General features: G+C 46.2%; 2 protein-coding genes and 2 long non-coding RNA genes across 4 annotated transcripts in view; 1 reads left to right on the plus strand and 3 right to left on the minus strand.

Moving 5' to 3' along the window:
* Positions 1–746: 746 nt before the first annotated feature.
* On the plus strand, positions 747–7708 carry LOC311111893 (peroxisomal membrane protein PEX16-like). Its single transcript, XM_084154813.1, has 11 exons — positions 747–1665; positions 2315–2350; positions 2478–2554; positions 3129–3262; positions 3696–3793; positions 4095–4175; positions 4285–4431; positions 4801–4873; positions 5089–5208; positions 5737–5801; positions 5958–7708. Exons 1-11 carry the CDS (start codon positions 1539–1541, stop codon positions 6014–6016), a joined length of 1017 nt encoding a protein of 338 aa, XP_084010939.1. The 5' UTR covers positions 747–1538; the 3' UTR covers positions 6017–7708.
* Positions 7709–7793: 85 nt separating this feature from the next.
* LOC311111898 lies at positions 7794–10211 on the minus strand. Its single transcript, XR_014610802.1, has 2 exons — positions 10119–10211; positions 7794–10066 (listed from the first exon to the last, which is right to left on the minus strand). It is a non-coding gene; the product is annotated as an uncharacterized lncRNA (long non-coding RNA).
* A 19-nt stretch (positions 10212–10230) lies between these two features.
* Positions 10231–11048, minus strand: LOC311111899. Its single transcript, XR_014610803.1, has 3 exons — positions 10675–11048; positions 10471–10520; positions 10231–10420 (listed from the first exon to the last, which is right to left on the minus strand). It is a non-coding gene; the product is annotated as an uncharacterized lncRNA (long non-coding RNA).
* Positions 11049–12626: 1578 nt separating this feature from the next.
* LOC311111886 (ADP-ribosylation factor GTPase-activating protein 2-like) overlaps positions 12627–13503 on the minus strand; it is a 183237-nt gene continuing 182360 nt past the window's right edge. The window contains exons 13-14 of the mRNA XM_084154801.1: positions 13373–13494; positions 12627–13040 (exon numbers count right to left, since the gene is read on the minus strand). Of these exons, the coding sequence (XP_084010927.1) occupies positions 13020–13040; positions 13373–13494 (143 nt within the window). The 3' untranslated portion in view covers positions 12627–13019. The remainder of the gene's footprint in view (positions 13041–13372; positions 13495–13503) is intronic.

A 13503-nucleotide genomic window follows, 5' to 3' on the forward strand; every position in this document is an offset into this window, starting at 1 on the left:
TGAATACATATTTTTTTTATACTGGCCCCCCGTGGGAATCGAACCCACAACCCTGGCGTTGCAAACGCCATGCTCTATCAACTGAGCCAATTGTGCGCCGCCCATGAGTCTCCCGGTCGCGGCCGGCTGCGACAGAGCCTGGATTCGAACCAGGATCTCTAGTGGCACAGTTTGCACTGCGCCACTCAGGAGTGAGAGAGAGAGAGTGTGTGTGTGTGTGTGTGTGTGTGTGTGTGTGTGTGTGTGTGTGTGTGTGTGTGTGTGTGTGTGTGTGTATGTATGTATATATATATATATATATATATATATATATATATATATAGGACATGTTAGACCCTCATTCTCTTAATGACTTGAAGCCCACCTGGGAGGAACGGTTCTAGGGCTCCAAATAGACATGGGTATTGTAGCTTAAGCCAAAATGTCAGACTTCTGAAACAAACGTTTACATTTCTTAGTAAAAAAAGAACCTCCCATCATTCAAGTTTAAATTCCATGAGACCTCAGCCGGTCTTTAATGTACCCTGTGCCTGTCTCTTTAAAACATGCCTTCAGCACGTGAGCAGATCACTTTTGTCAAGATATTTACCAATGTTGGCCACCAGTCTTTCAGTGTGTTGCATTATGTGTATATACATTTTACTAATTTGCAACTACATCTGGACTGCATGAACTTTTAAAAAAAACATGTGATCAAAGGTCGTTTTTTTATGAAGTCGCTGCAGTTACTTCTCACCAACTGCACCATGCAGCCATCACCTGCATTGTGGGAGGCACTGTGTCAACCAATCATTGGGGTGTTTGGTTTGACCCACGCGAACGTGGCCAAACACTTGACAGAAACAGGAAACAACTTTACCGCGATTCTAAAGCTACAAGGAATACAAATGAAAGTTATATGAGACTTCTCTCTAACCAATTAACTGTAGTGTGTGATATGAAGGTATACAAAAGTTTATTTAGAAATGTATACAGTAAAACGTTTATAAACAATAGCAGCTATGTTGACACTACTATGTTGATCTGAGCCTTGCTGTTGGAAAACCACTACAGTGTCCGACTGGTGGCTGTCGCGGACGCACCTCCCTGACTTCACTCGCCGACTTTAGTCTACAGTCGGCTTCGCAAGGCTTACTGCTCGAACACACCCAAAATGTTTGCCTTCAGCGCCCTGTGCAGTCAAATTCTCGCTCACAGGAAGGGACGCCGTGAGTGACACACTCTTTTCACGCCACTTCGATACAGCTGTGACCGGAAGTGGTTATCGTAGCAGGTTAGGGGAGTGTTTTCGCAAAACCCTAACCACAGATATAGCAATGTTATACACATATTTGCCCTAACCCCTTTCCTAACATTAACCACAGTCTCATAACCTGCTACGTTAATTCTAACGTGCTACGAAAAAGTCACTTCCGGTCGTAGCTGGATCGAAGTGGCGTGAAAAGAGTGTTCCTCGTCACAGGAAGCAGACTGCGGAAGTGTTGTAGAATGTGTAGGTGATCGTTTCAGTAAATGTTTTGCTTTAGCAGTTTAGTGCAATGTCTAAACTGTACACTGAGAAACTGACCAGGCTCTACGAGCGGTATCGGGAGTACGTCACGAAGAACCCTGCAAGGACTGGACAACTGGAGAGCACCGTAAGAACGCTGTCGTACCTCATTTCAGGTGACTTTAAAAGTGAAAGCCAAAGCGGGTGGCTTGCCGCGTTCAAAAACAACTGGGAATCATGACGTCAGTGATCTTCTGGTCGGAGCTCTAGAAAGAGGCCCGAGTTTCCGAGTTGGATGACCGTTTAAAAAAAAAAAACATCTTCCGAATTCCCAGTTATCTTGAACGCTCGGAAGTCGGAGATTTCCCGAGTTCCCAGTTGTTCTGAACGCGGCATAGGTCCTCTGAAATGTATCCAACTTGCCAAGTTAATTGCCTAACGTTACAACTCTTCCCAAAACATGTACCATGCATAGCCTGATGTCCCTCTCACCACTACAATCTCCTGTTTGATCATGAAAACAAATTAATGTTATTCTCGAATTCAGAAAAAGTCACTGCTATGCATCTGGTGCAGAACATTATCCAGAGTGCAAACTTTAAATGGAACTATTTGTTACATGTTGTTGTCAGTATGCCTAAAGAGTGCATTGGCTGTAGGCCTGTGTAGAGCCTGGGATGGCCCATGGCAGGCATAACTCCACCTTATGAAATGTAATTATTATCAAAAATATTTAGCTAAGTTCTTTGATTCGTTCTCTGTTTAAACAACATTACAACAGTTTGACATACCGTCAGTTCTCAAGTGTTTTTGTCTATTTCACAGGGCGATTTACTGACTCCCACGAAATCTCTGAATTGGGTAGGTTAGGACCTCCCTTTACCTCACAGTTAACGTTTTATTGGCTGCAGTATAACCCCTCACCATGAATCCAAAGCATTCAGGAACTTCAACTGGTGGGTCAGTTTGTTGTTGTTGTGTTTTTCAGTGTACTCTGCCTCCAACCTGCTGGTGCTGCTTAATGATGGCATTCTGCGCAAAGGGCTGTGTCGCACCCTACCCATGGTGAGGTCCAGCTCCACCAGGTCAATCACAATAGTCTAACCTTACCCATGGTGAGGTCCACAATAGTCTAACCTTACCCGTGGTGAGGTCCACAATAGTCTAACCTTACCCATGGCGAGGTCCACAATAGTCTAACCTTACCCGTGGTGAGGTCCACAATAGTCTAACCTTACCCATGGTGAGGTCCACAATAGTCTAACCTTACCCATGGTGAGGTCCACAATAGTCTAACCTTACCCATGGTGAGGTCCACAATAGTCTAACCTTACCCATGGTGAGGTCCACAATAGTCTAACCTTACCCATGGTGAGGTCCACAATAGTCTAACCTTACCCATGGTGAGGTCCACAATAGTCTAACCTTACCCATGGTGAGGTCCACAATAGTCTAACCTTACCCATGGTGAGGTCCACAATAGTCTAAATATGTGCTGGGTCGTGTTCATTGGGCACCAAATGGAAGAAAACGCTCTGAAACAGGGAAGTGACTGTGCTATCGGAACGGACTGTGAAATCCCTGACCCTGTGTGTGTGTGTGCGTGTGCGTGTGCGTGCACGCGGTTGTGTTTGTTCAGTCTCTCTCTCAGCAGAGGCTTCTCACCTGGCTGTCAGTGGTGGAGTACATGGAGGTGTTCCTGGAGATGGGGGCCACCAAGCTGTGGGGGGAGGGAGGTCGCTGGCTGGTCATAGTGCTCATCCAGATCACTAAGTAAGGAAAGAAGGAGCCCCTCATGGAGTAATATCTAACCAACACTTTCAGTTGATCCCTTTTGATTGCTCTACAAAATGCTGTATAATGTGCAAAGTAGACCAAACCGTTATGAGATATGCATTGATACGTGGATTAGTAAGGGCCAATGAGATATGCATTGATACGTGGATTAGTAAGGGCCAATGAGATATGCATTGATACGTGGATTAGTAAGGGCCAATGAGATATGCATTGATACGTGGATTAGTAAGGGCCAATGAGATATGCATTGATACGTGGATTAGTAAAGGCCAATGTCAGCCTGTAGATTGTCTCTCTGATTGTTGAAAAACGTCATGGTTACTGGGATGTTATGTTGCATGGTGTTACTTTCCATTTCTCTCCTTCCACCTCACCCCCCTTTCTCTCTGTTCTTCTTCTCCCTGTCCAGAGCCATCCTGCGCTTCCTACTGCTGTTCTGGTACAAATCTGGCATGCAGACTTCCCCTCCTATTACCCCACTGGACAGGGAGGCACAGGGAGGCAACGGTAACAGAAGTCAGGAGTTTACACGTCGGACATATTTTATGTTTAACTAATTTTTTTTTTTTATGCAGGGTGTCTGGCAGATACCACTTTATCCGAACAATACAACTTAAACATGACTCTGTTAATTTGATTCAAAACAACTTTGGGGCAGTTTTGTGTCTGCTTCTTGTTCCACTATCTCATTGGCTATAACCAATGAGCCAATGTCCTGGGTCGCACCAGGACCGGACCATATACTGCAGAGTTCACAATCTAGACAACCTGGAACTAAATATATTTCTGTACCTCTCCCTCCTTACAGATGAGGACCATGATGACCACCAGGATGACACCTCCTTCGTGGGACAGCGGTCAGGGAGGGTGATGAGGCCGTTGGGCAGTGGTAAGACCACACACACTACACATGTTCCATATCAATGCTTGCATTCAGGACAGTGCCAAAACTATTTATCAGGAATTTACTATCTGTCCCTTGCCTCTCTCTCTCTCAGCCCCCTCTCTGCAGGCCCGTCTGTGGGGAGCCCCCAGTAGGGAGAAGAGGTGTGGTGTGGAGGAGGATCTGTTCTCTAGTCCCACTGCCCTGGGGGTCCAGGAGACCATAGCAGAGTCCATGTACATCGGACGCCCACTGGTACACCGTATCCTTCCTACTCTGGGACTCTGCCATAGAGACACCAGAGAAAGAAACATGCACAATGCCATCACATGATTACTGCCTTTATAGATGATGGTCTGGTATGGCAGGTATAAAGTACATTGGTTAAAATGGTTGCATGATTCCATATCATAACTCTGTATGGCCTAGAAGCATTCTGTTCATCTTAACAGCACGTCCCTTACTAGTGGAATACTGCACTGTATGTACAGTATACTAGTATTTGACCTAATCAATGGTAAATAAAACTGCGACCTCAAGGATCTCTCATTCTTACTCTAGTCAGTCTATACTTTGGAATGTGTTACTTCAGAGAGTGTGTGTTTTTCCTCAACGCTGCTCCCAAACACAGTGCTCTGCCTGGGAATGTGTGGGAGGGGCTCCTGGAAACCGTGGCTCATCTCTGGAGCCATGGAGATGACCAGGTAACCATGCTCTCTTCTCTTTACACTCAAATGTGTTAAGAGGAATCACAAAATAAATACACACACTGACTGGACACATGAAATGTGTACCACTATTAAAACATAATAGCCGTACACATACTCTCCTATACAGGCCATGTAAAATCAGTGTCATGAAGGAGGCACTGAAACATGAGTGAGATAAAGAGGGATCCCCTGGTCTGTTCTCTCCCCAGTTTTGGTTTGATGAGTGACACTAAATCTCTGAACCGGCGGGAGAGGGCGGAGCTGAGGAGGAGAGCCTTTCTGCTTCTGTACTACCTGCTCCGGTCCCCTTTCTACAACACATTCTCTGAGTAAGTAGAATCAGAACTACAACACATTCTCTGAGTAAGTAGAATCAGATCTACAACACATTCTGAGTAAGTAGAATCAGAACTACAACAGAATCTCAGAGTAAGTAGAATCAGAACTACAACACATTCTCTGAGTAAGTAGAATCAGAACTACAACAGATTCTCTGAGTAAGTAGAATCAGAACTACAACACATTCTCTGAGTAAGTAGAATCAGAACTACAACACATTCTCTGAGTAAGTAGAATCAGATCTACAACACATTCTGAGTAAGTAGAATCAGAACTACAACAGAATCTCAGAGTAAGTAGAATCAGAACTACAACACATTCTCTGAGTAAGTAGAATCAGAACTACAACAGATTCTCTGAGTAAGTAGAATCAGAACTACAACACATTCTCTGAGTAAGTAGAATCAGAACTACAACAGATTCTCTGGCTAGAGAAATTCTTTACCATAATGACCATTGGAACATGGCATATTTTCTGGCATATGTGTGCAGATTTTTAAACCTTTCGTTTAACGTAGGACAAAAATCCTGTTCCTACTCCGATTTCTGGCAGACTACGTTCCTGGCATCGGGCTGGTTGCTCGTAAGTGTTTACTTTTATAGAAACCAAGTATTTGATCCATTGTTTACCTTTTTGTTGGTGGTCCACTGTCTGCTGACATGCAGTGTGGCTTCCAAGTTCTGCCAGTCTGCATCTTGTCCTGCTTGGCTTAACTTTGTCCTCCACTTGTCCTTCCAGGCCCTCTAATGGATTACCTACCCATCTGGCAGAAGATCTACTTCTATAACTGGGGCTGAGGGCAGGAGGTGGAAGGTCGGAGGTCGTTGAAGGTCACCTGGCCAACTGGATAGGGATCGACACTAAAGAGGGAGACCCGCAGTAAAATACTATACAGAGCCAGAGACATACAGGGATTCAAGTCCCCACAGACCCGCTGGTTAATCTGCTCTATTTCACCTGGGACCCTCAAATGAGATCAACATGCAGTTCTGTTGCTAGGGCATGCCAGAGTACCTTACGGATCCTTCTGTTCTGTTGCTAGGGCATGCCAGAGTACCTTACGGATCCTTCTGTTCTGTTGCTAGGGCATGCCAGAGTACCTTACGGATCCTTCTGTTCTGTTGCTAGGTCATGCCAGAGTACCTTACGGATCCTTCTGTTCTGTTGCTAGGGCATGCCAGAGTACCTTACGGATCCTTCTGTTCTGTTGCTAGGGCATGCCAGAGTACCTTACGGATCCTTCTGTTCTGTTGCTAGGGCATGCCGGAGTACCTTTTGCATTCCCTCCTTGTTCTTTCATTTTGTAATTTGAGTGATTTCTGTCATCTTCCATCAGACTGATCTTGAACCAGTGATTATATTATGAATTGATGCTGACTGTGTGATTTGAGTTCTCCTTCTGTAAACTATACATTACCCAGTGGTGTTATTGACAGAGTTGCATGAGATCTCTTTGGCACCACTGGTGATGATCACCCTCGTCAGTCAGTACTGCGGTTTTTCGCTGCGAACAATCTCTCCTAAACCTGACTCCAGTTAAACAACACACTGCTACGGCTAGCCCCGATGGGTTCTGTGCAGTTGGACCAACAGCATTACAGCTAATGACTTTGAGGCTGATTGAAGTTCTCTCTATCGGGGCATCCTAATATTTCCTTTCTCCTGAAGTGTGCGCGTGTTCACTCCTGCCCACAAATCTAAAAGCATTCGATTGGCAGAGGCATGGGGCTAGTGGGAGTGTCCACCATATTGTGTATACTAGTCACTTCCTTTAAGTCTGTGAAGGGAAGTTAAATGCACACTTCAAGAGGAAGGAGAGATAATTGGGCCATAGCCTACATTCCCCTTCTGTTTGTTAGACAAATGAACAACGCCTGTGGGACAATATGAAATGAAACATTTGTATGTTAAATATGCTGTATTCTCATGATTATTTATATTAACTACCCAATTGTGTTCCTAATAGATTGTTACTTTGATAGGGGTGAGAATTAAGAATCGAGACAGGTCATTTCTGCCAATGAGCCATTTTTGTAGTTTATCCAGACTACTTGGAAGCAACCATCTGGAAATACATTGAAATCAGGTTGTTTTCTCTTGTTGAAGATGATTGGGATTAGGAATGTTGTGGCTCTGAGTGCCTTTCAAAAGTTCACTTTCCAGATGGGGGGGAAAAATGAAGTCTAATGTACTTAATTTCAATTATGTGGGAATGTTTTTTATAAATCCTACAAATGTGTTCAATAAATCATCAGAATAATAATGTGGAACCACCCAGTCATTGTGTTATTTTAGCTTTTCATTGTTAATATAACTGTTACCATGTTATTACCACTAATGTGCTGTTATGTAATGTGCTACTATGGCTGCCTTTCCCCAGGCAGCCATAGTAGCACATTTGGACCAATGAGATCAGATCTGAAAAAGATCTGTGAAAAGACCTGATGTGATTCAACAAAAAAAGGCCAATTACTGGAAAAAAATATCCTAATTGGGCTGCCTGTGTAAACACAACCCTCATCATACAGACCATTAGGATTTGTTCGTTCAACTTAACAGTGCGCAACCACAGTGAAGGATTTCAATCTTTATTGACACAAATCTAATACTTTTTTTTGTAGCCTTTAATAAATAATAGTATTTTTGATTTTCATGGGTCATTTGGATAGTTCTTCTTTAGGCTTTATTCATCACTAGTGGGACATCCAGGGTCAGACTGGGCCACGTGAGGTCACGGGTCAATACACTCAAATCTATACCCATTGTGACGTCACGGGTCAATACACTCAAATCTATACCCATTGTGACGTCACGGGTCAATACACTCAAATCTATACCCATTGTGACGTCACGGGTGAATACACTCAAATCTATACCCATTGTGACGTCACGGGTGAATACACTCAAATCTATACCCATTGTGACGTCACGGGTGAATACACTCAAATCTATACCCATTGTGACGTCACGGGTCAATACACTCAAATCTATACCCATTGTGACGTCACGGGTGAATACACTCAAATCTATACCCATTGTGACGTCACGGGTGAATACACTCAAATCTATACCCATTGTGACGTCACGGGTCAATACACTCAAATCTATACCCATTGTGACGTCACGGGTGAATACACTCAAATCTATACCCATTGTGACGGTCATGGGTGAATACACTCAAATCTATACCCATTGTGACGGTCATGCCTCAATAAAAAATAATGAAAAAATGTAAACAGGTCACTGGTGGTAATAATAATAATAATATATGGTATAGTCCAAGGTTTCCCAAACTCAGTTCTGGGCTGCTCGCCGTGCATGTTTAGTTTTCTGCCCTAGCACTACACAGCTGATTCAAATAACCAACTCCTCAAGCTCTGAACATTTTAACCAGCTGTGTAGTGTTTGGCCAAAAAACAAAACGTACACCCAAGACGGGCCCCAGGACCGAGTTTGGGAAACCCTGGTCTAGTCCATACCATTAGTCTGGAGCTTACCGTAAACACTCACCCCAACTAACGCACGGCTGTTACAGAGAAGCAGGGGGTTGCCTTTTGAATATCCTTTTCCCGTCAACAGAAACATCTGTCGATCAGTGGAGGCTGCTGAGGGGAGGACGGCTCATAATATCAACTTGAATATAGAATGGGCTATAACATCAAATATGAAAAGCAAAAATGGCTTGTTAGAGCCCAGATCTGATTCCGCTCCAGCCCCAATTAAGGTGCCATCAACCTCCTGTGGTGTAGATCAAACTAAGGGGCCTGTCCAGGAGGGTAACCTCCTCCAGTCTATTCCTGCTGCCGTCAGGGGCCTGTCCAGGAGGGTGTAACCTCCTCCAGTCTATTACTGCTGCCGTCAGGGGCCTGTCCAGGAGGGTGTAACCTCCTCCAGTCTATTACTGCTGCCGTCAGGGGCCTGTCCAGGAGGGTGTAACCTCCTCCAGTCTATTACTGCTGCCGTCAGGGGCCTGTCCAGGAGGGTAACCTCCTCCAGTCTATTACTGCTGCCGTCAGGGGCCTGTCCAGGAGGGTAACCTCCTCCAGTCTATTCCTGCTGCCGTCAGGGGCCTGTCCAGGAGGGTGTAACCTCCTCCAGTCTATTCCTGCTGCCGTCAGGGGCCTGTCCAGGAGGGTAACCTCCTCCAGTCTATTACTGCTGCCGTCAGGGGCCTGTCCAGGAGGGTGTAACCTCCTCCAGTCTATTACTGCTGCCGTCAGGGGCCTGTCCAGGAGGGTAACCTCCTCCAGTCTATTACTGCTGCCATCAGGGGCCTGTCCAGGAGGGTAACCTCCTCCAGTCTATTACTGCTGCCGTCAGGGGCCTGTCCAGGAGGGTGTAACCTCCTCCAGTCTATTACTGCTGCCGTCAGGGGCCTGTCCAGGAGGGTAACCTCCTCCAGTCTATTACTGCTGCCGTCAGGGGCCTGTCCAGGAGGGTGTAACCTCCTCCAGTCTATTACTGCTGCCGTCAGGGGCCTGTCCAGGAGGGTAACCTCCTCCAGTCTATTACTGCTGCCGTCAGGGGCCTGTCCAGGAGGGTAACCTCCTCCAGTCTATTACTGCTGCCGTCAGGGGCCTGTCCAGGAGGGTAACCTCCTCCAGTCTATTACTGCTGCCGTCAGGGGCCTGTCCAGGAGGGTAACCTCCTCCAGTCTATTCCTGCTGCCGTCAGGGGCCTGTCCAGGAGGGTGTAACCTCCTCCAGTCTATTCCTGCTGCCGTCAGGGGCCTGTCCAGGAGGGTAACCTCCTCCAGTCTATTACTGCTGCCGTCAGGGGCCTGTCCAGGAGGGTAACCTCCTCCAGTCTATTACTGCTGCCGTCAGGGGCCTGTCCAGGAGGGTAACCTCCTCCAGTCTATTCCTGCTGCCGTCAGGGGCCTGTCCAGGAGGGTGTAACCTCCTCCAGTCTATTCCTGCTGCCGTCAGGGGCCTGTCCAGGAGGGTAACCTCCTCCAGTCTATTACTGCTGCTGTCAGGGGCCTGTCCAGGAGGGTAACCTCCTCCAGTCTATTACTGCTGCTGTCAGGGGCCTGTCCAGGAGGGTAACCTCCTCCAGTCTATTCCTGCTGCCGTCAGGGGCCTGTCCAGGAGGGTAACCTCCTCCAGTCTATTCCTGCTGCCGTCAGGGGCCTGTCCAGGAGGGTGTAACCTCCTCCAGTCTATTACTGCTGCCGTCAGGGGCCTGTCCAGGAGGGTAACCTCCTCCAGTCTATTACTGCTGCTGTCAGGGGCCTGTCCAGGAGGGTAACCTCCTCCAGTCTATTCCTGCTGCCGTCAGGGGCCTGTCCAGGAGGGTAACCTCCTCCAGTCTATTCCTGCTGCCGTCAGGGGCCTGTCCAGGAGGGTGTAACCTCCTCCAGTCTATTACTGCTGCCGTCAGGGGCCTGTCCAGGAGGGTAACTTCCTCCAGTCTATTACTGCTGCTGTCAGGGGCCTGTCCAGGAGGGTGTAACCTCCTCCAGTCTATTACTGCTGCCGTCAGGGGCCTGTCCAGGAGGGTAACCTCCTCCAGTCTATTACTGCTGCCGTCAGGGGCCTGTCCAGGAGGGTAACCTCCTCCAGTCTATTCCTGCTGCCGTCAGGGGCCTGTCCAGGAGGGTAACCTCCTCCAGTCTATTACTGCCTGGGGAATGAGAGCCTCAAATCTGTAATGACCATTTTAGCTGGCACCAATCATGAAATGAGGCGGAACTCCATACAAAACAGACAATTGCCTTAAATGTCTTTGAACCAAGTGCATATCTAGTCAACCCCCTGCTCCTACTGCCAAATGGTGCCAGGTCATCTTCTTTGTAGTTGCAGAACAACAATATATATATAACAATCTTCTGAGCCCTGCAAAAAAAATACAACCTGGAACGCCCACCGTTGGTATAATGCAATTCCACCTTCCAGGCTCTGTGATACCAGACACCCTTGTCCATGATGAGATATCAGATAGAAATGGATTGTGTAGAACATACACTAGTGAGGAAAAACAGGTAATCGGGTCAGCTCTATATGTATTATATAGTATTTCTACCTGTGACATTCTAGCCCCCCCCCTCCTCCCCCCATACTCAACTGGTAGACCGTGGGTCGGATCCGGACCCAGAACGTGGTCAATACGGAACTCAGTCAGGATTCAAACTCTGGTATCATATGAACACACAAGACATGGCAGAATGTGTAGAATTCAAAGAAATTAGTTTTAAAACTGCAAAATGTTCTCTACGCCAACGAAAGGGGTGTGAACAGTTTGATGTCATGGGTTGCGAGGTGGGGTTTAACTGACAACATCCATTCGGACCTTTGCCACGTAAAAAATGTGTGACCGGACCGCCTCAAATAGTACTGGAGTACCCCTGTTCTAGACGTTACACCTCACTGAATATACCCCCTGGTTCCATTTGACCAAGGGTGGTAGGCTACTCTTACCCATGCCTTCATTTTGATAGGCTGGTCACCAGAAATGAACGTAAAACGACGATGGACTGAGCGACAGCCAGGCTCTGTCCAGTCACAGGTTTTACAACAATCTGATGAGCGTCTTCGCATGACTTTATTGATCATTGCTTCTGCCATTCAACAAGATGGTACAGAATGAGGGCACCAAAAAAAAAAAAAACTCCCACTTTAAGAATAGAATAGAGGATTATGCAGAAACACAGTTGAGTTGTGTTTTCTCCCCCATGTCTAAGTAACTTATCTTAGGGTAGAAACAAAGACCCTAAGTGTGAACGCAGATCCAGGTCTTTATGAATCTATACAAGTGTTTTTCTCTACTTAAGGAGGTTAAAATGGCTTCCCAAAGCTCCAATGGTATGATTCTGTAAACCCAGTGACTGGACATGCATGGCCTGAAGGAGACCACCATCCACATTCTTAACAGCATCGCCATTCAGTCAAAGCACCCGACCTTTCCTATAAACACACACACACACACTGAACTCTTGTCTGTTGAAAAAGGCTGAAAACCAACCTTTCATCCGACCCGACTGAAAACCTTTCAGACCCGGATGAATAACTCATATTGCGCCACAAGATCGGCTAGGTCATTACGTTTCTAAAATATACACCCCGCGTCCATCTCCTGAACTTCGTAGACTGCGTCACTCACGTCAGATAGTAGCAGTGTTGTGTTTGATTCATGCTGTGTAGAGTTCAGTTAAACCATTCTTACAATCTCACAGATATTTTTACTTTGTGTGATTAACTCAACTCCAAATCGACCAGAGAATGTAATCTATTGTCATGGTAACTAAAATGAAAACAGATAAATCAACTATATTGGACTACTGCTTCCCTTTGCTGATGTTAATGCTGAGTGGCTGAACGTATACGGCTCCATCTGTTAAAATAGTGAGAAACGGTTGAAAACACACAGTAAAAACAATGTCCAATAAGCGTAGTAAAACTTAAGAGATAGGTTTGGTTATCATATAATTCTTAGAGAATACTTTAAAATCAATAATATTTTGTTGAAATCAGAGACCAAATCATTATAGAAAACAACTTGTTAGAACAGGAAAAAAAATACTTTCTACACCTCCCAGTGCTTTCTTCGCTGAAAATAAAACTAATAAAATGACTGTCTCACTCTCTAACAAAAGAGCATAGACAGAAACGTGGGGGGGGGGGGGGGGGGGGGGGGGTCCACCTCCATTCATGCAATCACTCTTCCTTGCTCTCTAATCTCACTACAGATATCAGTCAGTAGTGATTTTCTCTGTCCGTCCCCCTTCCCTCCGCTCTCTGTCAGTATGACGTCATCGCTCCCTCTACCCCCTGCAGGTGGGTGTTGGTCGTCCTGGGCTCTTCAGTAGGCACCATAGCGATCCTAACACACAAACACAAGAAGCTGGGTCAGCAGATTAGGAACCATCTGGTGATGTTTTTCCTTCCAATCCTAGAGAACAGAGTGGTATGTTTTCCTTCCAAAACTAGAGAACAGTGGTGATCATTAGGCACCAAACTAAATGGTGATCATTAGGTACCAAACTGAAGAAAACTGACTGAAACAGGAAGAAACCACCTGGACTTGTTCAACACAAACGCTACATTTCCGTTTTCAGTTGCAAAACGTCTTCGGTTGTGTGTCCTACGAGACAAACAGGACAGGTTCTCTGTGTGTGTAATTGTATTGTGGTGAGGCGTCTCTGGTCCCCCCACCTGTATGGTGTTCATGACTCCGTTGGCCAGCACGGCCATCTTGCCTGCCACAGTCTTCACCCCCTGTTTGAACTGAGCAATGTCCGGCCCGGTCGGCAGCACACTGTCATAACCTGCCGCCCCTGAGGAGA

This window comes from Coregonus lavaretus (assembly GCF_964263955.1).
Source record: "Coregonus lavaretus genome assembly, chromosome: 37".
Lineage (NCBI taxonomy): Eukaryota > Metazoa > Chordata > Actinopteri > Salmoniformes > Salmonidae > Coregonus > Coregonus lavaretus.